Source organism: Rhinolophus hipposideros (genome assembly GCF_964194185.1).
Source record: "Rhinolophus hipposideros genome assembly, chromosome: 3".
NCBI classification, from domain to species: Eukaryota; Metazoa; Chordata; class Mammalia; order Chiroptera; family Rhinolophidae; genus Rhinolophus; species Rhinolophus hipposideros.
Genome location: NC_138049.1, coordinates 2,373,986 through 2,396,636, shown reverse-complemented (window position 1 = coordinate 2,396,636; position 22,651 = coordinate 2,373,986). Strand labels below are relative to the sequence as shown.

At 45.0% G+C, this 22,651-nt stretch overlaps 1 protein-coding gene across 6 annotated transcripts in view; it reads right to left on the bottom strand.

Moving 5' to 3' along the window:
- RPS6KA2 (ribosomal protein S6 kinase A2) overlaps positions 1-22,651 on the bottom strand; it is a 290,517-nt gene that overhangs the window by 50,087 nt on the left and 217,779 nt on the right. For all 6 annotated transcript variants that reach the window (XM_081035865.1, XM_081035864.1, XM_081035867.1 and 3 more), the window contains 3 exons: positions 6,576-6,656; positions 4,413-4,492; positions 1,552-1,658 (listed from right to left, as the gene is read on the bottom strand). In XM_081035865.1, the coding sequence (XP_080891991.1) occupies positions 1,552-1,658; positions 4,413-4,492; positions 6,576-6,656 (268 nt within the window). The remainder of the gene's footprint in view (positions 1-1,551; positions 1,659-4,412; positions 4,493-6,575; positions 6,657-22,651) is intronic.

Sequence of the window (22,651 nt, the reverse complement as noted above, 5' to 3'; positions counted from 1 at the left end):
TAGGTTTATCCCACCACAACTGAAAACATCTGCCATGGGATTAAAAAATACTTACTATTTTATGGAAACTGGAAGGGAAACGTCACAGGATGTAATTAAGATGACAATTTATAATGAAAGAGGCAATGTTTTTATCTTTGTTTTTCTGTTAGACTCAATCTTTGCCCAGAAATGAGCAGCGCTCAAGACAAATTCTAATTGACAACAAAATCTTTTTTCTTCAACCCTGCAATTACACATCACTATTTTTAACTGTAAAGATCCCTTTGACCTTTAAACAGAGAGAGAACCGGAGCTCACAACCGGAGAGCAAGGGAGACCCGCCCACTCGCTGCAGGAAACCACCTCATTAACAGGATGCTGATTTCCCTGGGGGGACCCTCGAGGGAGGGCCTGTTACAAGTATGCAAAGGATTATTTACATGTCAGCTGTACCGTGATGCTGTACCGTGCTAGTTAGTCATAGTGTGGGCATGCATGCATGTCGCCAGGCCCAGGCAGACTCACTTTGCATCGCCCATAGACGACCCTGCGTGGCATAGTTGGCTTTGGAGAGGAGTTTGTGTCTGTCTCAGTCCATGCAGGAGAAGGGGGAAGGGAGCTGGAGCACGGGCCAGCATCCCCTTTCCTGATAAGGTCTTAGCTCACGGCTGGGGCTGCCTGTGCCCAAAGCTGGTGGGTCCTACCAGGCGCCACCTTGTCCAGGGGCAGGAGTGGGCTGCACAGGACAGTGACTAGTGAGTGACAAAACCAGTGACTTCACCTTGGGGACAACTACTAGGTCAGCACTTGAACCTGAAATGGCCTCCACTAGGTCTCTCTCTTTTCAAGGGGCTCACTCCTAATCTGTGTGTCAGCTCTCCATGGAAAATATAAGGAACAAACCTGAAATGGAAACTGTTATTACAGAGGCACTTTCCTCTTCTAAGTTAGATCAGAAAATATCCCAGAACATTACAGATGATCTCTGCCAAACGAGCACGAATCTTACTGGAATTCGGGCCTGGGCAATCCAGGGCCATTGTCTTTGAGAAAAACTCTAGGAAGAACTCATCTGACTTGTCACCTAGAAAGGGGCTTGTTGAAGTAGTCGAAAGGGCTTCCTAAAGCTGGGCACCGGAACAGAAGAGAGACCAGCAGGGAGGGGGCCAGGTCTGACGTTCCCCAGGGCAGGATGGGTGCACCTCTGGGAAGGAGGAGCCTCATGGCAGGAAGCGGACATGGGATCAGGAGGTGAGGGCGGGCTTCCCACCTGTCCAGACTGACCTGAAGAAGAGGGACACAAGCCCTGCCACGTCCCCCCCAGGATCAGGGCCGAGGGGGCTGGGAACGTACTCTACAGCTCACGTAAGCACACCTGTGTCTGGGCACCTCATCAGGCGGCCAGGTGGAATCTGCTCATCATACCTGGAATCCCAGCCCGGGAGGTGCCAGCATGAGGATGTGCCCAGCCTGCTTCCTGATGTGCAGTCACGTGGGAGCTGCATACTGAGCAGGCGTGGGCCGGCAAGAAACGGGGTGTGGGGGACTGCGCCCTGCTGGCTCACTTACTTCTCAGGCTTCAGGTCTCTGTAGATGATGCCCAGGCTGTGCAGGTGGTCCAAAGCCAAGGCTAACTCAGCCAAGTAGAACTTCACGTCCTCCTCCGTGAACATCACCTAGTGACAGGGACACAGACTGTTCAGCACCTTTCGGGGGCTGGCTTGCTTTCGGGAAGCCCGCCCCAGAGACCATGCCTTAGCCCCACAAGTACACACTGGGGCTCTGTACAACGTCACGGCCCCCCGTGACACACTCTGGCTCCTACCATGGAAACACGAGTTCTGTTTATAGCTTTAAGATCAGGGAAGGCAGAAGAGCGCTTCTTACAAAGACAGCTCCGTTGGTCTTGTGAGGGGAGCACGTGGCTCTTAGTCACCTGCTGGTCCTCCAAGCCCCCACGGACCACGCAGCTCTGGACTGCAGTTCTGGGTTTATGTTTTGGTACGAGCGCTTCTGATGTGAATTAGTAAGATTTGAATACAAAATGAAACCACATTATAAAAGCCTGATGAGCTATTGAAAACATGTCTAACTCACTCTTCTCCCTTTGATTTTACATCTTTACTTTGGGTGTATGCAAACTAGTAACCTGCTGTCTAGCCAAAGTGGGCCGAGTTCTACCAAAGACAACAAGATCGTGTAGTCAGTGGGGTGCCCCAGGCCTGGGGTGGCTGGCTGGACAGGGGACACGTGGGTGTCAGGGTCCATGAGTGGGGGCCCCTGATTCGGGCAAGCTAAGTCACACATGACTTCAAGGTCATGGTCTCATAGTGACATTTCTCTGTCCCTGGTGGTTCTGAGAAGCAGCACGTGCTCTCTGTAGTCACCTTACTAGGAAGGCACATCATTATCAGAAACCATTTTTCACATTCACCATGAGGTCAATGTCACAGAGACTAGGAGTCCATGGTGCTCTCTCTGAAGGCAGACATACGAAAAATCAGTACAAGGTTGTCTGGTAAGCATGGACTTAGGAATCAGGGCAGCAGGTGACTGGATGGTGGATACGTCAGGCTAATACAGACGGAGCACATCCATGTGATGCTTCCTGATGGGACCGGGATGTGCCCCCTCGTCCAGGTGGGAACGCTTAGGAGCTGCCCCTTCCGGCCCCTGGAACCTCCTGTCCATCTCCCATGTGCAGCCAGCGCCTTTCCTGGCTAGACGTTTATTTTTACACTGTTCACAAATTCATGGGCTTACTTACAGTCAAGTTCTGCTGGTCACCGACGTCTCCTTCCTCTGACCTTATATATAAACACCACGGGGTCATGTCTGCAGTTTAGTGCTCAGAGGGCAACTGGATTTCTCTACCTGCCCATGTGAGGGCACATCTCAGGGTCGCCCCCAAGTACAAATGACAGACCACATCTCCACAGAAATTAAACACCTCAGGAATGTGAGTCCCTGAAGGCGGCCAGTGTAGTGACCTGACTGACACACTGTGGGGTGCCGTCCAGTGGACGTGCTGAATGAGAACACAAGGGAAACACTTTGTGCGGCGCCTGACAGCCTCACGTCTACTCTGCGGTGAAGGTCTAGGGGACGCTCCCTGTGAGGCACTACACGGCTTTCTGCTCCTCACTGTTGGTGTTTTGGTCAAGGAAACCAACAACATGGTATCACACTAGACGCTGAACAAAACCAAAACCAAGATGGCCTGATTTTCTGTAAACGAGCGAGGGGGAGGGAAGAAATCAATAGAAATCAGATGAGAAACTGGAAGACGTCAACAACCTTCCATCTTTAGAAATGTGAGCACACACGGGGGGTATAGGAAGGGACCAGACTCCTGCCCCAGAAACAATAAGACATCTGCTCGAGAAGGGACCAGAAGACAGCAGCTCCAGAAGGGACCAGATACCTGCTCTAGAAGGGCTTTTTCTAGAACTTAGATCTGATTCTTTAGCCTTAGGCTTTGAACCTATACTGCAAGGAGCCCAATATGTCAATTTTGCCATCGCCAAAGGGCCATAGGAAATAGAGCCCTCCATGGGCCCTCCATGTCTGCCCCACCCTGATGTAGCATTCATTTTGGGGTCTCATGCAAGATGGAGGGAACCTCCTGATAAGAGGTAGAAGGGGTGAAAAAAGGGGAGAGGGCGGTCTGAATCCCATTATAATCCAATAAAAGCCTTGTGCTGGTGTAGATTCCATCAGAAGGGCTGGAAACCTCTTCTAAGCATCTCTGTAACGTGTTGTTGCCTTTACCCGTCTGTCTAAAGGATGTCCACATAGACTCAGGATTGAAAGCCCAGCGTTATCTCCACCTACTCCATGGTTTCTCCCACCCCATGAAGCAGAGGACTCTTCAAGTCAATTAGGGCCAGGGAGCCTTCATGTTGCATTAAGTAACATTCCAGAAAGTTCCTACGTCAGGTACTGACAGATCAAGGATAAATCTCGAGGCTGTGGAGTGGCAGCTGGTCATGGAGACCTCATGTGCGAAGACCTGAAGCTCCTCCCTGGATGTGTGGTGAGCGTGTTAACAGCATATTCATATGGTAGGAAGTGAGATACTGTGGGATATAGTCTTTCCCAACTGTTACCACAAACCAATCTCCTGTTTCACCTGGTCTACACAGGGCAGGAAACAGAGTGCAAGGAAGGTTCGAGAGCGTCATAGGGGTCTTTGGAAGAGTCAGTTTTCTTAACATCTTTCAAGAACAGACTTCTTCCCTGTGCAACATGTGTAACTTCTTACACACACACACACACACACACACACACACACACACACACCACACACCCTCTATATACCACCTCATAATCACCCACACCCCACCATTCCACTCTGTTTTCTGTCCCTCTTTGTCCCTTGAATCCCAGACAGAAGCCAACAGCCTGTGGCCTCCTAGGAGGGACATTACCTCTTTGGAGAGCCTGGTGAAGAGGTCCCCACCCCGCAGGAAGTCCAAGATCAGGTAGAGTTTCCCTTCCGTCTGAAACGCTGTGGGAAGACAGAGAGTGAGCATGTCAGTGTCATGGTCCTCATGGTCCCCTGGAGTGGACAGGGTGCTTTAACTCAAGCAATACTGTGTAGTCATTTCAGAAACGGGGCTGGAACCAGTTGCAGACCGCTTGCCAGGGGCAGAACTTAGAGACAGGAAGCCAATATTAATGAGTTCTGTCTGCCTCTGTCACTTTTATTACGAGTCTTGAGACTTTTTCCTCATTTCTCTCCCTTCCCTTCCTGTCTTCCTTCCCCCACTCCTTCCTTTTTTAATCATAAAGGGGATTGAAAGGCACAGGGAGAAAAGGATTTGTAGGTTCCGACTCACTGTCATTATCACCATGATCAGCGTTGGGCTTTGGGGACAAACAGGTGTCAGCAGAGACACTTTTGCTAGAAGCTGTTTGGAGGAGCAGGATGACAGCCTCTGATCATGTTTGGTCGAGTCCCCTTTCCTTCCTATCCAATTTCATTCTTACAACTTGGTGTTCAAGGGCACCCATCGTTTGAGTCCTTCTTTAATGGCAGCACTGGTGACGGGTCGGCCTGGCTACTGGACATGGCAGTGGGGCTTGTGTTTAATCAAATGCCACAATTATGGGCTTACTGCTCAGGCTTCAGGCCTCTGGCAGCACACAGCGCTCCCACCCACCACGGAGCCAGGGCGTGCCTCAGTCAAAGGGGGCTGAATGCCATGTGAGGGTCAAGAGAGACCAGGACCATCACTACTGGGTGGCCAGCCAGTTCAGTGGGACTGATGCTGTGTCACTGGTCATCTATTTTACATGCATAGGAAGCATGGCAGGAAGGGTCCTGATGGCTGCACACCTCAACACTTTCTGATTTCTAAAAGTAAATGCTAAGTTCACTGTAGATGGTGACTTTCAGAAACATATGGCCCCTAACTAGAAAACCCTTGGTCAGAATTGTGTGACCTGGAGTGTGGATTAAATGCTCTATCCTAGGGCCTGACGGGCAGACGGAGAACACGTATCATTTGATCAACCAGAGGTAACGCAGAGGATGCAATTAAAACTCTTTGTAAGACGTCCAGTTCTCAACTTCTGCAGAAAACACCCTGGATGCCAACTGTAATGACGTGGTGTTGCATCTGCCAACAGGCCTGAAGGGTGGCAGCCACCACATGGCTTCTAGAAAGTCCACACCTGTATCCGCGCATACTACTTCTTAAAGGAAAAGCCACAGAATTTCCAAACAGGAATGAACCGTTTTCTTAGTAAAATCAGAAACTCACCAGCACACAGCAGCAGGCCCCGCCCTCCCACCTCTGGGCCGGTGTTAACGCTTAGCTCCCGACTTGTGCAAATGTCACAACAGTGTCTCCCAACTCTGCCCGCCCCAGCGCCTTTCAAACCAACAAGGTGCCACTTTTGTTCTTTTCTGTACGTTACTCATGTTAGTTACTCAAGCCAGGTGGTAAACTTTAACATGGCACACATGGCTCCACAGTTCTCATTTTATCTGATTTCACACTTATTGCTTCTCTGAGGAGGTAAAAAGGCAGAAGAAAAAGTGAGCGGAGTTGTGTGGTCTCCCAGATATGTGGTTCTGGGAAGACTGTTTGATCCCAGTCTCAGTTTGGTCTTCTGAGAAATGGAAGCAATACTCGTAACCTACCTTGAAAGGAAGCTTTGAAGGTGCAATAAACTACCATCTTTAAAATGCTTGAAACACAGTATTGACTTAAAATGCAGGAGGGGTCACCATTTCTGCTTTAAAGAAATTACTGGGTCACAAAGCATTCACCCCAATCTAGGTCAACAGACTTGTTTTCATCATTTAATTAATAACAATAATTTAATGAATAGTAATGTGTAGTCGCCTCACATTAGGTCTTGAGTGAAAAATAAGGCATCTTGCTCTTTTGGAGAAGAAAAACACAGAGAGATTAAGGAATCGGGGAGAGAGGGAAACTCCGTCCAGACAGGGCTGGACACTGACCCAGGAGAGTCTCCCTCTGACCTATCGTGATTTTTCGATGTCCTGTGATTTGGGGAAAGTTGCCCTAGGTCCTCTCAAAAGGAGGTTATTTTATTTTATTTATTTTTACTGTATTTACCATAATGAAGCTTTACAATGAAAGGGTGATTCACTTCTGCCAATATGTCTCTCTCCATCTTCGATCGGACTCGATCCCGAACTGCAAAACAGAAGAATAAAGACTCTTAAGAGGCAGGAATTAGGGTTCCGATGAACATGGAATGTAAAACACTGAGGCAAATAATTTCCACCAACTGTTAACAAAAGTTTTCAGATACATACAAAAGTTGAAATAGGAGAGTAATGATTGCCCTGAAACCCTCCACTAGATTCAACAGTTGCTTACATTCTGATACATCTATGTTCTCTCTCTCTCTCTCCACACACACACACACACACACACACACACACACACACACACTTTAGCTAAAAATCTGACTGTAAATGGTCAACACCATGACACCCGACTCTCAGGTGTACTGTCGTGCAGCACCTCCTGCGAATAAGGACAATCTCTTACATAACGTCGACTGTCACGCCTAAGAAAATTAGCTGTCATTCCATAATAACATTTAATATCCAAGCCAATTCAAACCCCACTCCCATGTCATTTACAGCTGATTTTCATTTTCCAACCGAGGATCCTGTCAAGATTCACACATTATATTTGGTTGTTATAGTTATGTGTTCTTTTTACTTTTAGAAATAGTCCCACACCTTTTTCCCCCCGTCCTTTTTCGTGGACTTCTTGGTAAGTCCAGGCCAGTTTCCTGTAGTTTCTTCCTCATTCTGGGTTTGATAGATTAACTGGTTGTTCTGACGCTTATATTTCTTGCAAACGGAGGACAGGTCTGAAGGTTTTATGAGACTGAGGCTAAACATTTTTTCACAGACACCTCTGGGTGACGCTGTCACCTTAGATGGAGCAGATGATGGGTGATGCTGTGTTACTCTTGCTGTATAAATTCAGTGACATGGTTAAGGTGGCAGGTCATGAGTCTCTCACTGTAAAGAGCTACTTGTCCCTTTGTAAATAATGAGTCACCTGTGGGGTGATGTTTTGGTATCGAATGACTTGGGGGTTCCCTACCAATTCTTCATCCAATGGTGATGTCATATATATATATATATATATATATATATATATATATATATATATATATATATATATATATATATATCTCCTTGCTCGAATCATTTAGGGTTACAAAATGGCAATTTCCTCATTTCGGTGGAACTGGCAATCATGAGCAAGCTTCTTCTCCCTCTCTCCCTGAGACTAACTATGGAGTATGGATTTTGTTATAATGAATTACAATATTATTCTTTTTGGTGCTGACATTGTCCAAACTTTAGCCATCTGCGAAAACTGATGGAATTAGTTTTGAGGCAAAAACAAACCAAACAACAAACAAAGACCACTACTTGAGAATAAGAACAACTCCAAGATTCCCACAGACAAACTAGTACACCCAGGGCAGTATCCATGTGACCTCATGTGGTCCCATGTGGGTAATGGCAGAGAATTTCCCCAAATACCCGTAAGTGTGACACGTAGGTAAGTATTGCATCGCTGGGCCAGGCACTTACATTCATCCATACGTGGCCCTGTGCGACGCACTTTTACAGTTTCAGTTAAGAAGTCTCCCTACAGGTGGCCGTAATGAACAGTGGTCACAAGCACTGGCAAGGACATGGAGAACTTGGGAGCCTGTGCACCGCTGGTGGCTGGAACAGGCGCCATGGGAGGCAGCTTGGCAGGCCCTCAGAGAGGAGGTACGCAGGGACTGTGAGGTTTTTAAGAACTGGTTTCTCTAAGTTTCCCCAGGCTACCAAGGAACAGTTTTTCCAAATAAGTGGATATGTTCATTTAAAATAACAAAGATAACACAGTTTCATTAAAAATACCTTGACTTTTTAGTTGCAATTAGACTTTTTCAAGGTGATTTTTCATTAGTTTTGCTGTTTTAAATACACAGTGAAACAGTATGTTAATTAATAACTTGAATTTTAGAATCTGTAGAAGTATACATTTATTTCAAGCAGCGGACAACAGACGTCCCCAAGAATTATTTTGTTACTAACTGTTCTCCAATTAAAAGCAATCCCGGTCATCAAAATGGCGGCGTGAGGTGAGCCTCTGTAACGCTCCCCTGCAATTTACAACTAATCGGACAACAATAACTCCACAAAGGACTCCCTGCACAGCAGACAGGCAAGATGAAGAGGCCCACTACTGAATTCATCTAAAGGTGGGTGAATCGCGCGAGCGGGGGAGGAGGGAAAGGAGAAGTGAGGAGACAGAGCCACGCAGGCGCAGGACACAGACCTAGCTCAGTGCTCCGAGCTCGCTGCATCCCGGAACTACCGCAGCTGCGGGAGAGGGAAGGACTCGGACTGCTAGGGCTCCGCTTACGGCTCACAGGGCTGAGGGGACAGCATATAACACGGCTGAACCCAACGCTCATGGCAGAGACCTCGGAGCAAAGACTGAGGGAAGAAGGCTGAAAACAGTGGTTTAACCCCTCACTGCCGAGCGGAGAACGGAAGCCTTAGGCACGGAGACTAGCCGCCCCTCCCTACCCTCCCAGAGCTCGCCCCGCCCCCACCTGCTGGGTGCTAGAAGCGGAACAGTAGCAGTGTCAGATCAAAAGAACAGAATATTTGCTGTCCTGAGAACTGTGGATTGCAGACACAGATTCCCAGCCCAACTAGTTCCGGCAAAGGGGAGGGAGCTGTGGAAGCAGGACTGGCTGTGCTGGTGGTCGCAGCCATTGCTCTGGGCCACCTCTCACAACTCACCCCGCTCCTGACCCCACCTATCTGGGCGGATCCCTGCAAGAGTAAACAGAACTGCTGAAACATACAGGCTCTGAAATCTGGTGCAGGAAGAGCTTTGGAACTTCAGAAGTTCTCCGCATCCCCCCACGGAGGTGGAGCTGTCAGACCCAGGTGAACTATTCACAGAGGAGAAGCCTTCCTTCCAGGTAATCCCCCCTTTGTGTGAGAAGCTGGAATAGTGCAGAGAAAACATAACACTACAGTGTGAGAGAGAATAAAAGGCTGCAGTCAGAGAGAAAATAAAATATTCTATAGCACCTACTGGAAAACAAAAGAAAGACCTCTTTCTATCAACCTGTTGCAGAACCTATTCCTGCAGATGTCTAGGAAGAGAAATAATAAATCATTAATTGCCATGAATAACCAAGGTAACAAGACAGTTCAGAAAGAAAATGAAAAGTCTACAGAAAATGAACTTAAAGACATGAAAATATGTGACTTAAATGACAGAGAATTCAAGATTGCAGTTTTGAAAAACTCAACGAAAATGCAAGAAAACACAGATAGGCAGTTTAATGAACTCAGACACACAATCAAAGAAAAAAGTGAACATTTTACCAAAGAGATTGAAATTTAAAATAAGAACCAAATATAATTTCTGGAGATTAAGAACTCAATAAAAGAAATGAAGAATGAAATAGCCAGCTGAGGTAGTAGAGTTGAGAAGATGGAGGAAAGAATCAGTGACATCGAAGACAAAAATCTGGAAATGACATGGTTAGAAGAAGAAAGATACTTGAGATTTAAAAGAAATGAAAGAGTTCTATAAGAACTTTCTGATTCCTTCAGAAAGAGCAATGTAAGAATAATGGGCATACCAGAAGGAGAAGAAAGAGAGAAGGGAACAGAGAGTATATTAAAACAAATAGTCGATGAGAACTTCCCAAACTTGTGGAAAGAACTGGATCCTCGAATCCAAGAAGCAAATAGAATGCCTAATTACCTCATCCCCAACAGGCCTTCTCCAAGGCACATTGTATTGAAGCTGTCTACGATTAACGACAAAAAAAGAATCCTCAAGGCAGCCAGGGAAAAGATGGTAACCTACAAAGGAAGCCCATTAGATTATCACCAGCTTTTTCAGTGGAAACTCTACAATCCAGGAGGGAATGGAATCAAATATTCAAACTACAGAAAGAGAGAAATTATGAGCCAAGTATAATATACCCAGCAAAGATATCCTTTAGATATGAAGGAGGAATAAAGACCTTTCCAGACATACAGAAGCTGAGGGAATTTTCTAGCACATGACCTGCACTACAAGAAATACTGAAGAAGGCTATTTGACCAGCATAAACAGGGATAATTTGTGACAACCAAAACATAAAAGGGGGGAGAGTAAAGTCCTGAACTGGAATATGGGAATGGAGAAAGTAAGCATGCTGAAGAAAGTGGAATACTCTAAATATAAAACTTTCTTTTAAACTTAATGGTAACCATAACTTAATGGTTTAAACTTAATGGTAACCATAACTTACCATAAACTTAATAGTAACCACTCAAAAAAAAAATCCAGAACTGAAATACAGAATGTAATAAAAGAAGAAACAGAGGGACAAATCATAGAATACCACCACACAGAAATAACAGACAACAACAAAAAGGCAAAGACCAATGGAGACACAGTCTTACCAGAAAATTAAAGATAGAATGATAGGAAATCCTCACATATCAATAATCACTCTAAATGTGAGTGGACTGAACTCATCAATAAAGGCACAGAGTAGCAGATTGGATCATAAAACTAAACCCAACCATATGCTGCCTCCAAGAGGCACATCTCAGGTACAAGGACAAGCATAGACTCAAAGTGAAAGGGTGGTAATTGACACTCCAAGCAAATGGTACCCAGAGAAAATCAGGTGTAGTCATACTGATATCAGATGAAACAGACTTCAGGATATAAAAGGAAACAAGACAAAGATGGACATTTCATAGTGATAAAGAAAACATAACAGTCATTAATATGTATGCCCCCAATCAGGGAGCACCAAAATATACCAAGCAACTACTAACAGAACTAAAGGGAGAAACTGACCAAAACACAATTATAGAAGGGGATCTAAATACATCATTGACAGTTATGGATAGATCATCCAAATAGAAAATAAAGAAATAGCAGCTGTAAATGATACATTAGATGAAATGGACATCATTGACATATATAGAGCACTTCATCCTAAAACATCAGACTATACATTCTTTTCTAGGGTACATGGAACATTCTCAAGGATAGACCATATATTGGGACGTAAAACTAGCCTCAGCAAATTTAAGAAGATTAAAACCATACCAAGCATATTCTCTGATCACAAGGCTTTGAAATTGGATATCAACTGCAAAAAGAAAGAAGGAAAAACCACAAATATGTGGAGATTAAACAACATCATTTTAAAGAAAGACCAGTTCAAAGAAGAAATAAGAGAAGAGATCAAAAGATACATAGAAACAAATGACAATGAAAATACAGCCTATCAAAATTTTTGGGATGCAGCGAAAGCAGTTTTAAGAGGGAAATTTATATCAGTACAGGCCTAGCTCAAGAAACAAGAAAAATCCCAGATAAACAACCTCATATTACACCTTAAAGAACTAGAAAGAGAAGAACAAATAAAACCCAAGGTCAGCAGAAGAAAGGAAATAATAAAAATCAGAGCAGAACTAAATAAAACAGAGAACAAAAAGACAATAGAAAAAATTAATGTGACAAAGAGCTGGTTCTTTGAATAATTAACAAAATTGACAAACCCTTGGCTAGACTCACTAACATAAAAAGAAAAAATACACTAATAAAATCAGAAATGAAAAAGGGGAAGTTATCACGGACACCACAGAAATACAAAGGATCACCCAAGAATACTATGAAGGACTATATGCCACCAAATTCAATAACCTAGAAGAAATGGACAAGTTCTTAGAAACATATAGCCTTCCTAGGCTGAACCATGAAGAACTGGAAAATCTAAACAGACCGATCACCAGTAAGGAAATTGAATCAGTCATCCAAAACCTTCCCAAAAGCAAAAGTCCCGGACCAGATGGCTTTACTAGAGAATTCTACCAAACCTTCAAAGAGGATCTAATACCAATCCTGCTCAAATTCTTCCAAAAAAACTGAAGAATAGACAATACTCCCTAACTCATTTTATGAGGCCAACATTACCCTGATACCAAAACCTGGTAAGGATAGCACAAAAAAAGAAAACTACAGACCTATATCTCTGATGAATACTGATGCAAAAATCCTACACAAAATTCTAGCAAATCGAATACAACAATGCATTAAAAAGATTATTCATCACGACCAAGTGGGGTTCATCCCAGGGGCACAAGGATGGTTCAACATATGCAAATCCATCAATGTGATACATCACATAAACAAAATAAAGGACAAAAGTCATATGATTATATCAATTGATGCAGAAAAATGTTTGACAAGATATAACATCCATTTATGATTAAAACACTTAATAAAATATGTATAGAAGGAAAATATCTTAACATAATAAAGGCCATATATGACAAACCCTCAGCTAATCTCATAATTAATGGTAAAAAATTGAAGCCCTTTGCTCTATGTTCAGGAACATGACAGTGTTGTCCCCTATCACCTCTGCTTTTCAACATAGTGATGGAAGTCCATGCCAGAGCAATCAGGCAAGAGAAAGAAATAAAAGGCATCCAAATTGGGAATGAAGAAGTTAAATTATCACTCTTTGCAGATGACATGATGCTATATATAGAAAACCCTAAATACTCCACCAAAAAGCTATTAGAAACAATCAATGAATACAGTAAAGTTGCTGGCTACAAAATCAACGTACAAAAGCCCATTGCATTCCTGTATACTAACAATGAAATCTCAGAAAAAGAAACAACAACGACAAAAAACTATTTCCTTTTGCAATTGCAACAAAAAGAACAAAATACCTAGCAATAAACTTAACCAAGGATGTGAAGGACCTATATGCTGAAAAGTATAAGACATTTTTAAAAGAAATTGAAGAAGCACAAAGAAATGGAAAGACATTCTGTGCTCATGGATTGGAACAATCAATATAGTTAAAATGGCCATATTACCCAAAACAATATACAGATTTAATGCAATCCCCATCAAAATCTCTATGGCATTTTTAAAAGAAATAGAACAAAAAATCATCAGATTTGTATGGAACCACAAAAGACCCCGAAGAGTCAAAACAATCTTAAGAAAAAAGAACAATGCTGGAGGTATCACACACCCTGATTTTTGCTTGTACTTCAGGGCTACAATAATCAAAACAGCATGGTATTGGCAGAAAAACAGACACATAGACCAATGGAATAGAATTGAGAATCCAGAAATAAACCTACAGAAATATGGACAGATAATTTTTAACAAAGAAGTAAAAAACATATAATGGAGAAAAGACAGTCTCTTCAATAAATGGTTCTGGGAGAATTGGATAGCCACGTGCAAAAGAATGAAACTGGCCTGCTATCTGTCACCGTGTACCAAAATTAATTCAAAATGGACCAAAGATCTAAGCATAAGACCTGACACAATAAACTGCATAGAAGAAAACATAGGTACTAAACTTATGGAACTGATTCTTGGGTTCAAAGAGCATTTTATGAATTTGACTCCAAAGGCAAGGGAAATAAAAGCTAAAATAAACAAATGGGACTATATGAAACTTAAAAGCTTCTGCACAGCCAAAGAAACCATCGACAAAATAAAGAGGCAACCAACTGAATGGGAGAAGATTTTTGCAAACTGTGCCTCCGATAAGGGGCTAATATCCAAAATATACAAGGAACTCATGCAACTCAACAACAAAAAAACAAACAACCCAATTGAAAAATGGGCAGAGGACCTGAAGAGACATTTCTCCAAAGAGGACATACAAATGGCAAATAGACATATGAAAAAATGCTCAACATCACTTATCATTAGAGAAATGCAAATAAAAACTACAGTGAGATATCACCTCACCCCAGTCAGAATGGCTATCATCAACAAGACAAAAAGCAACAAGTGTTGGAGAGGCTGTGGAGAAAAAGGAACCCTCATACACTGTTGGTGGGAATGCAGACTGGTGCAGCCGCTATGGAAGGCAGTGTGGAGGTTCCTCAAAAAATTACAAAGAGAATTACCAAATGACTCAGCAATCCCTCTCTTGGGTATCCACCCAAAAATCTGAAAACATTTATCCATAAAGACACGTGTGCCCCACTGTTCATTGCAGCTTTGTTTACGGTGGCCAAGACATGGAAACAACCAAAATGTCCTTTGATAGATGAATGGATAAAGAAGCTGTGGTATATATACACAATGGAATACTATTCGGCGGTAAGAAAAGATGATATAGGAACATTTGTGACAACATGGATGGATCTTGAGAGTATAATGCTAAGCGAAATAAGTCAGACAGAAAAAGCAGAGAACCATATGATTTCACTGATATGTGGGATATAACACTGAAAACAACAAAAGGTCAAGACAAACAAATGAAGAAAAAAAACTCATAGACACAGACAATAGTTTAGGGGTAACGAGAGGGTAAGAAGGAGAGTGGCTCTGGAAGAGGGTAAACGGAATCTGATATATGGTGATGGAAAGAGAACTGATTCTGGGTGGTGAACACATAATGTGAGATATAGATAATGTATTACAGAATTGTACACCTGAAATCTATATAACTTTACTAACAATTGTCACTCCAATAAACTTTAATTTTAAAAAAAGCAATCTCACCTGCTATTTAAAAAACAGAAAAAAGGTGTGCGTAAACACAGCACTGCTATACAGCCCAGCAATCCCATTCGTAGGTGTACAGCCAAGCTAATTAAAACAGGGCTCTAACAGATACCTGTGGTCCTGTCTTCACTGCAGCATTATTCACAACAGTCAAAAGGTGGAAGCACCCCAGGTGTCCCTGGACAGATGACTGAGAAGCGACATGTGGTTCATCCATAAAATGGAGTATAATTCAGCCTTGAAAGGACATAAAATCCTGATACCTGCTCAATATGGATGAAGCCTGAAAACATTATGTTCAGTGAAACAAGCCAGACACAAAACATAAATACTGTGTGATTCCACTTCCATGAGGGATTTGGAGCTGTCACATTTATAGAGACAGAAAGTGGAACGGTGGTGCCGGGAGCTGGGGGAGGGAGTGAGGAGTAGTGTGCAATGGGGGCAAGGGTTGTTTGGGGTGATGAAAAGTTTGGGGGATAGACAGCAGTGATGGTTACACAACACTATGAATGTGTTTAGTGCCACTTACAAGTGGTTAAAACGACCAATATTATATTATGGATGAGGGTTAGGGAAACCAAAGGCCACAACCGCCTGGTGAAACAATTAGAAAAAGAGCTTACATTCAAATTCCCAAGGGGCTGTCTAGTTATAGCGAAAAAATAAATATCTATTTCCTCCCTACATTTTACATAAAAAATGCATCTAGATCTATGAAAGAGTCAAGTGTTAGGGAGAATCGAGCCACAAAAATGGTAATAGATGAATACCTATCTGACATCTGGGCGGGAATCTCTTTTTCATAAAGGCAACTGAAGAGATGACAGGAAAGAGAGAGAGGCTGAGTTACAAAACACCTACAAACTGGCCATCCAGAAAGATCATCACGTTCAAAGGCAAACAAAAAATTCAGAGATTGTCTGAAACACACAGAAAAAGGGCCAGGAGCCTAAGTTACCACAATATATAAATAGTCTCATCAAGTCTAAATAATAGAGAAAGGAACCAAGACTACAGCCCTGACAGACAACGTAATGTAACACAGATTAAACACAGCAGTTCGGGAAAACGTGTCCACAAATGCGTTTTGTAAGATTGGCTCCATGGGCATACACTGACAAAACACAAGCAGACATCGGCTCTAGGGTGGCAGGAAACAGGAAATGGCTGTGTTCACTCCAGGACAGGATTTATCACTGCGGACAAGTAACTGTGTAACTGACCATGCCTGGTTTCCATGGACCCATGCAGGGACACCTGAAAGACGTCAAAGGACAGTCATCACACCAGGCAATGCCCTTCAGATATGAAACAAGCCCCATGAGACCAGCTCCCAAAGGTGACTGGGGGCTCTGTAGGTCTGTGCAAATTCTACTTTGTTGGGCAAGGTCCCCATTCTGACCCCACCGGTGCCCTCTCTTTGTGGTGTTGGTCACTCTTGGGCCAGATCCACAGATGGAGTGAAAGAAAGGGCTGAGATCATGGCTCTGCCATTTGACAGACAGCCACAGACAGTCCTTCCACTAAGAAAGAAACAGACATGAGGGAAGGTGCCATTTCTGTGGCCGAGCAGGTTCACGCTGCCTGGTGGACAACTAAGGCTTCTGAGACGCTTTCACTCCTAAGACCTAGATGCACGAAAAAGAAAGCCCAGAGAGGACTCCTTCATCCTTGCACTGTCACTGTGCCAGTGAGTCACAGAAATCAGACAGTGACATGTGGGCAGCACTCTCCCGCCGGGCAGTTGTAGACCAGCGTGTGGAGTCTGCAGCCAGGCCATGGGCTCCCGTGGTGGTTTTCCTCAGATACTTACGGGTGAGCCCGGAACCGAGTGGGCTTGCTACTATGGATGTAAAAAGAAAAATGTTCCAGGCTATTTTGAGATTCACTAACAAACCGTAGGTATTGGGGATAAATGAACTGTTTTTGGTATTTTAATTCAATCCTGTACTTGTGGCCCACCTGAAACGGGGAGCGCTAGGGTGACATGATTTTGTGGTTTGCTTTGCTCTGTACAGCAATCTGTACCTGCCAGTTCCAGCTCTGACCTTCATGTGTCCTTCAGCCGGCGTGGCCCTTGGCCACCCCTAGGATTGAGATGAAGGTGGGGACACCTATAAATTCATCCTTCTGTGCAGGACACAGGCTCCTCCCCGGGAACCCAGGGAGGAAGCACATTCTGATGTCACTCTGGTGGACACGAAATACTAGCAAAACCAGAGCGACCTTCTGGCCCCCGTCCCCTCAGGCCATGTCTTCACGACTTCCAAGTCCCACAGCCCTTTACACAACTTTGGGTGGACCTACTCCTTCGTGCTCATGAGGAATTGAAGGTTCAGGATATTCCAAACTGCTGATTTTGTTTCCGCAACCACGTGGCCTGTTCTGAATGTTTATGAGTTACAAAGTTGGCCAATGCCCCTGTCAGTCTAAGAAGATGTCCCCATAACCACAGTCCTTGGAGGGCTCAGGGCAAGTGAAAATCAAAACGCAAGCAGGACTTTTTGCCAGCCAGCCTGATAAGGTGGGCACTGGAGCCAGTGGTTCTGAACCTGAGGCCACCTCTGGGCACCGGCATGCCTACCCTCCTGCGAGTCACCAAGACTCCCTGGAGATGGCCGATGCAATCTTACGGCGCTAGTTGGGGACATGCTCGTGAAATTGATCTCAAAGTATGTGGCAACGGAAAGCTTCATAAGCCTCCCTGGTAAGAATAAGTAACTTATTTTGGAGGATGGATTTACTTAGGAAAGCTCCATCTGCAACGAGGGGCCCCGAAACCCTCTCTTCAGAGTTGGATACCATTGCCTGAATTTGTCTGTCTGATTTCTAAATGATCTCTACCACTATAATTACTTTATGTTATGTTACATACCAAATTGTGTCACATTACATTATGTTACATTATGTAACATTTCATTATATTATGTATAGATGGTATTTTAAAAGAAAATTGAGGGTAAGATAAAAATGAACGTTAATAAGTGACCTATCAGTCACTGTGAAGATGAGAAAGGGGCAGCTAGTAAGCACACCTCAGGAAGCACGGGGCATGGTGGGTGGGATGCTGGGAGTGCAGTGACCGCCCAGAGGACCGAAGAGGGCACCGTCCGCCCACACCACTGCCGACTGCTCCAGTCACAAAGAGGCATGACGGTGATAGATGGTGGCTCGGGGGTCCAGGCAGCACAACTTCAAGGATTCTGCAGACAGAACTGGTGGACAAGGTTTCAGCCATATCAGGTTCCACCCAGCTGAGCGACCGCTGCTCACCACTTGTTCCTTTGCCCATGACACCCTACTGGGTTTGAGATCATGCCCCGAGCAGCCTCCTGGCTGCAGAATAACAATCCATCTTCACACAGTCTTTTGTTTACAAAGGTCTAACTCAGCAAAAAGTGGCCCCCCATGAGAAGTGGCCGAAAGTTTGCACTGCTTACTCCAGAGAAAAAAGAGAGGAAGAAAATTGTGAATAAGAAACACTGTGAACCCCGTGGATTACCAGAACAGGCACACCTCCCCAGGATGTCAGCCTCTTTCTCTACACTAAGTTATTTAAAAGAAGACCAACCTGCTTATTTAAGTAACTTCTTTACCAGAGAACCTTTCTGTGGATCAGTCTTTCGTATTTACACTGCACCGGTATTAAAGATGACACGTAGTAGAAAAAACCAATTTCCTACTTTTTCATAGCTACAAGATATGCAAATTTGGTAGAAACAAACATATAGAGAACCCCGACGTACACAGGTGGTGGACAATAACGAATGGGAGTGCCTAGTACATTGGGACAAGGGACAAGACACCCCCCCAAGAGCTGGAGAAAGACAGGAGTCCAAGGTGCCTAAAGGGGAGTGTCATTTCATTGTACCTTTCATCTCAGACCATCTACTGGGAAAGGAAATGCCCGAGAGAGCGAAGACCTCAGGTGCAACCAGCTGGCACATGGTCTCCTGATGAAGACACACGGCCAGGTGTGGCGGGGAGGAGGCTGGCCTCTGACTCTATGCCCTCCAAACCACGGGACTGTGTTGTGAGGGCTTCACTGCTTTGTGCCTCAGTTTCCTCCGTTGTAAAACGAAGATGATAAGACCAGGAGGGACACTTACCACGTAGGGTTGAAATTGGCCTTAGCCCTCCACCCTCGAAATTTACAGTCATCCAAAGGCAAATCCAACAACATACATGAATTCGTGTAGAAATAACATCTATTCAAACGAAGGGGCTGATGGAAGCTTAGTTTCTGAGTAGGTCCGTTTCTAAGGGAAGCATCTCAGTGCAAGAGAGAAGGACATGAATAAAATGGTGCTGAAAGTGACATTCTGAGGTTGGAAAGCACTGAGCCAGCTCTGAGCAGGGATTAGAGCATGATGTTGTTACCCACAGGAATACAATACACACGTCCCTGTCCTGGTCCCCACGTGCACTCCACATGGCCCAGTGTACCTGGCGACATTCCAGGAGATGGAAGTGGAACTTCTTAAAGAACGTGGGGTGAGCAGCAGTCAGCCTCAGGTCCACGTCCCTCCCCCCTCACCGGCCAGGCCACTGCCGGAACCACCCACACACGCCAAGAAACACACGTGAGATCACCAGAACTGTCTGTTCGTTACTTAACTGTATAAACAAAAAGATTTTGCCAGAATAATATTTTTCTTCTCCTTGAGAACCAACAGGACACAAACCCCATCAATTTCCTTCTGATTTCCTTCAAAGCAGGGGAAGCATACAACCGTTGGGCTTTGAAAGTTTATCTTACAAGGAAAATGGTGGAAAAACTAGCTAAGCATGAATACACAGGTCAAGTCCTACCAGAAAATTATCACTGCAAAGAGCTACTTCACATAAGACACTCTGTCCATGTGGACGCTGACACAGAGTGCAGGACGAGCTGCCCAGCGGGTGTGCGGCCACGGTCACGACACAGGGACCAGCTGTCCTTCGGAGCTGGCGTGATCCGAGGCTCTTCACGCCATAGCTGGAGGGACGAGGCTGCACCAAGAGGTCACTTTCTCTAACCTGATGGCCATGGACTGTCCACCTCCCTCCCCACTGCCCCACTCAATCAGACCCAAACCAAAGCAAACCAGAAAGGCCCAAAGACAACTTTTATGGAGCAAAGGATCAGAGGTGAACACAGCTGCCCCTTGCTGAAGCTCAGCTGTCCAGCAGCACTGTACCTTGTCCTCACGACACTGGGAGATGGGCACCATGCCCCCCTAAGGAGCAGGACACAGAGGCCAGGAGAGCTTTCCCAAGGGGATGCAGCCAGTCGAGTTCGGGCTGGGTGAGGCCCCTGAGTTGGGCTCCCAACCACTGCACCAGGGGTGGCACACTACAGACACAGGGTGGGGGGTGTCCTCCGGGAGGAGGGGAATACCACTTCTCACGCCCAGAACACACCCCGACCCACTAATTTAGAATCCTGGGGAGTGGCCCCCAGGCCTCAGCATTGTATGAATGTCCCATGGGCACTTCCAACCAGCAGCCAAGGCTGGGAACCACTATTATCACCGTGGTGACAGCCGCCACGTGGCAGCTCACTAAATCGGGACTGAGATCAGGCGCGCTCCAGTTCTGGTGTCACGCTTGGGATGTTTACAGTCTTTTATGCCGAATTCCCACAGCACCGAGTGGGCACATCACCCTGTGGCATTTATTCCATGGAACTGTGACCTAGAACAATGGAATGTGGCATCGTGGACACAGAAACTCTGTCAGCTGAAGAAGTTGAACGTTTTCGAAGGGTCCTTAAGTGACAAGGAGACACACAGAGCCATCCACGTGAGGTGGGAAGATGAGGAGAAAGGAGCTGAGGAGGGGCCAGCACCCCTGCCAGCCTGTGACACCTCCCGCTGCTGGAGCAGCTGGCTTTCCCGCAGAAAGGAACACACCACCTCTCTAAAGAGGGGCAGGCGCCTGACAACTGCAAACTGCTGAAAGACCAAACAGAGCTGTCAGACTTGCTTCCTTCACGTCTAGTTATTTGTTACCCCACTGACGACAATTCTCACTTCACACACGACACTCGTGTCATTGAGAACAATCTGGAGTTTTACAATTATTTCCACAAGTCCTCTGCCCCGTTTCCATCTTTTCCTTTCGGAAACAACTTCCCTGTGGCGTCTTCCCTTGGATGGCTGTCTGTACTTTCAGGTTTCATCGCTACAGTGGGGAGTGTCAGCGCCATTTCCACAACACTCCTTTTCTCTTTCACATTCTTCAGAAAACGAATTGGCTTGCAAACTGGTGAGGTTGTAAAGATGGAGCATGAGTTATGGACTATTTTCTGAGCTTATGGAATCTTTTAGTAACCCAGGCTAACGGAATGCAGAGGTGTTGGAGCAAGAACAAATTTGAATAATCCTTTGAACCAATCCTCCTCTTTCACAAAGCAGGGAGAAGCGAAAGTGTAGAGAGGCCCAGCGGTGCCTGAGGGCGGCGTCCCCTCTGTACGTCCCCGACCTCCTATGACCGGCTGCAAGCACCACCTCGCGCAAAGGACTGTTTCATCAAACTTTTTTCTTTTCTCTTAGGAAAACAAATTCCAGTTGCATTTCTGGAAATAAAAAACACCTACTTTTTTAGTGATGGACCAATACGGGAAGCTGAAAAACACCACGGTATGATATAAAGTAAAGTCTGGGTTTAAAGCTGGGTGTTAAGGAGCACAGGGAGTGGGAGAGTTTCTACTCCTTTATGCTCATGTGGCCCATTGTGACAACGTAAAAGAGACTTCACACAGTCAAGCACGTTGTTCTGGAGCAGTTTACAATCTCTTTACATTACAAGAAGTCAAGTGTGTTTCATTTGTGTTGAAAACGTGAAATACGGAGAAGAGAGAAGAACATAAATGCTACCAATAATCATACAGCTGTTTTCATTGTGACATCTTTCCTGCTGGCGTTTATTTAATACTTAGCGTTTAATATCAGTACATCTCCTGTACTGGTGCAGATGCTTGTGCCTTTAACAATATTAGGACCGGTCTGCATACATGCTTATCTCCTGCCTCATCTGTGTAACACGGTACCAGAGACTGTCTCAGGGACCCCGGGCTTGATGATAAATGAATGTGGAAAGTCATGCATCCACGGAGGTGAAATCACTGAGACAGAGTGCTTTGCACCTGAGCGGAGAGGTCAAGGTTAACGCAGATGGAGTGCAGACTTAGCAACGAACAAGCAGAGAGGAATCCCAGCTCCTTGCCTCCACCTCACCCCTTCCGAGCAGCGTGGACAGCCAGTCCCTCAGGTTCTAACCCACTCCTACTTTTTCTCCTCGTCCTTTCAGGGGCAGGAGGAGGGGGTTGTATTTGAGGAGAAAGAAGGAACAGGTGTGATTTAAAGAGAGAAGGAACAATTGAAGGTCACGGTGCCCTGACTGGCAAGATGAATATGGAATCTGCTGATGGAAAGCAATCGGCTGATGGGTGTGTGAGCGCGATCAGAGGACAATCTGACTGAAAGGATGAACCGTCACAGCCTCCCGTTTCTACTGCCTTTGTCTTCATCTGCAGAAACCTGCCTGCTCTGTCGGGGAGAGTCGATCTCAATGCTTTGAGGATGAAA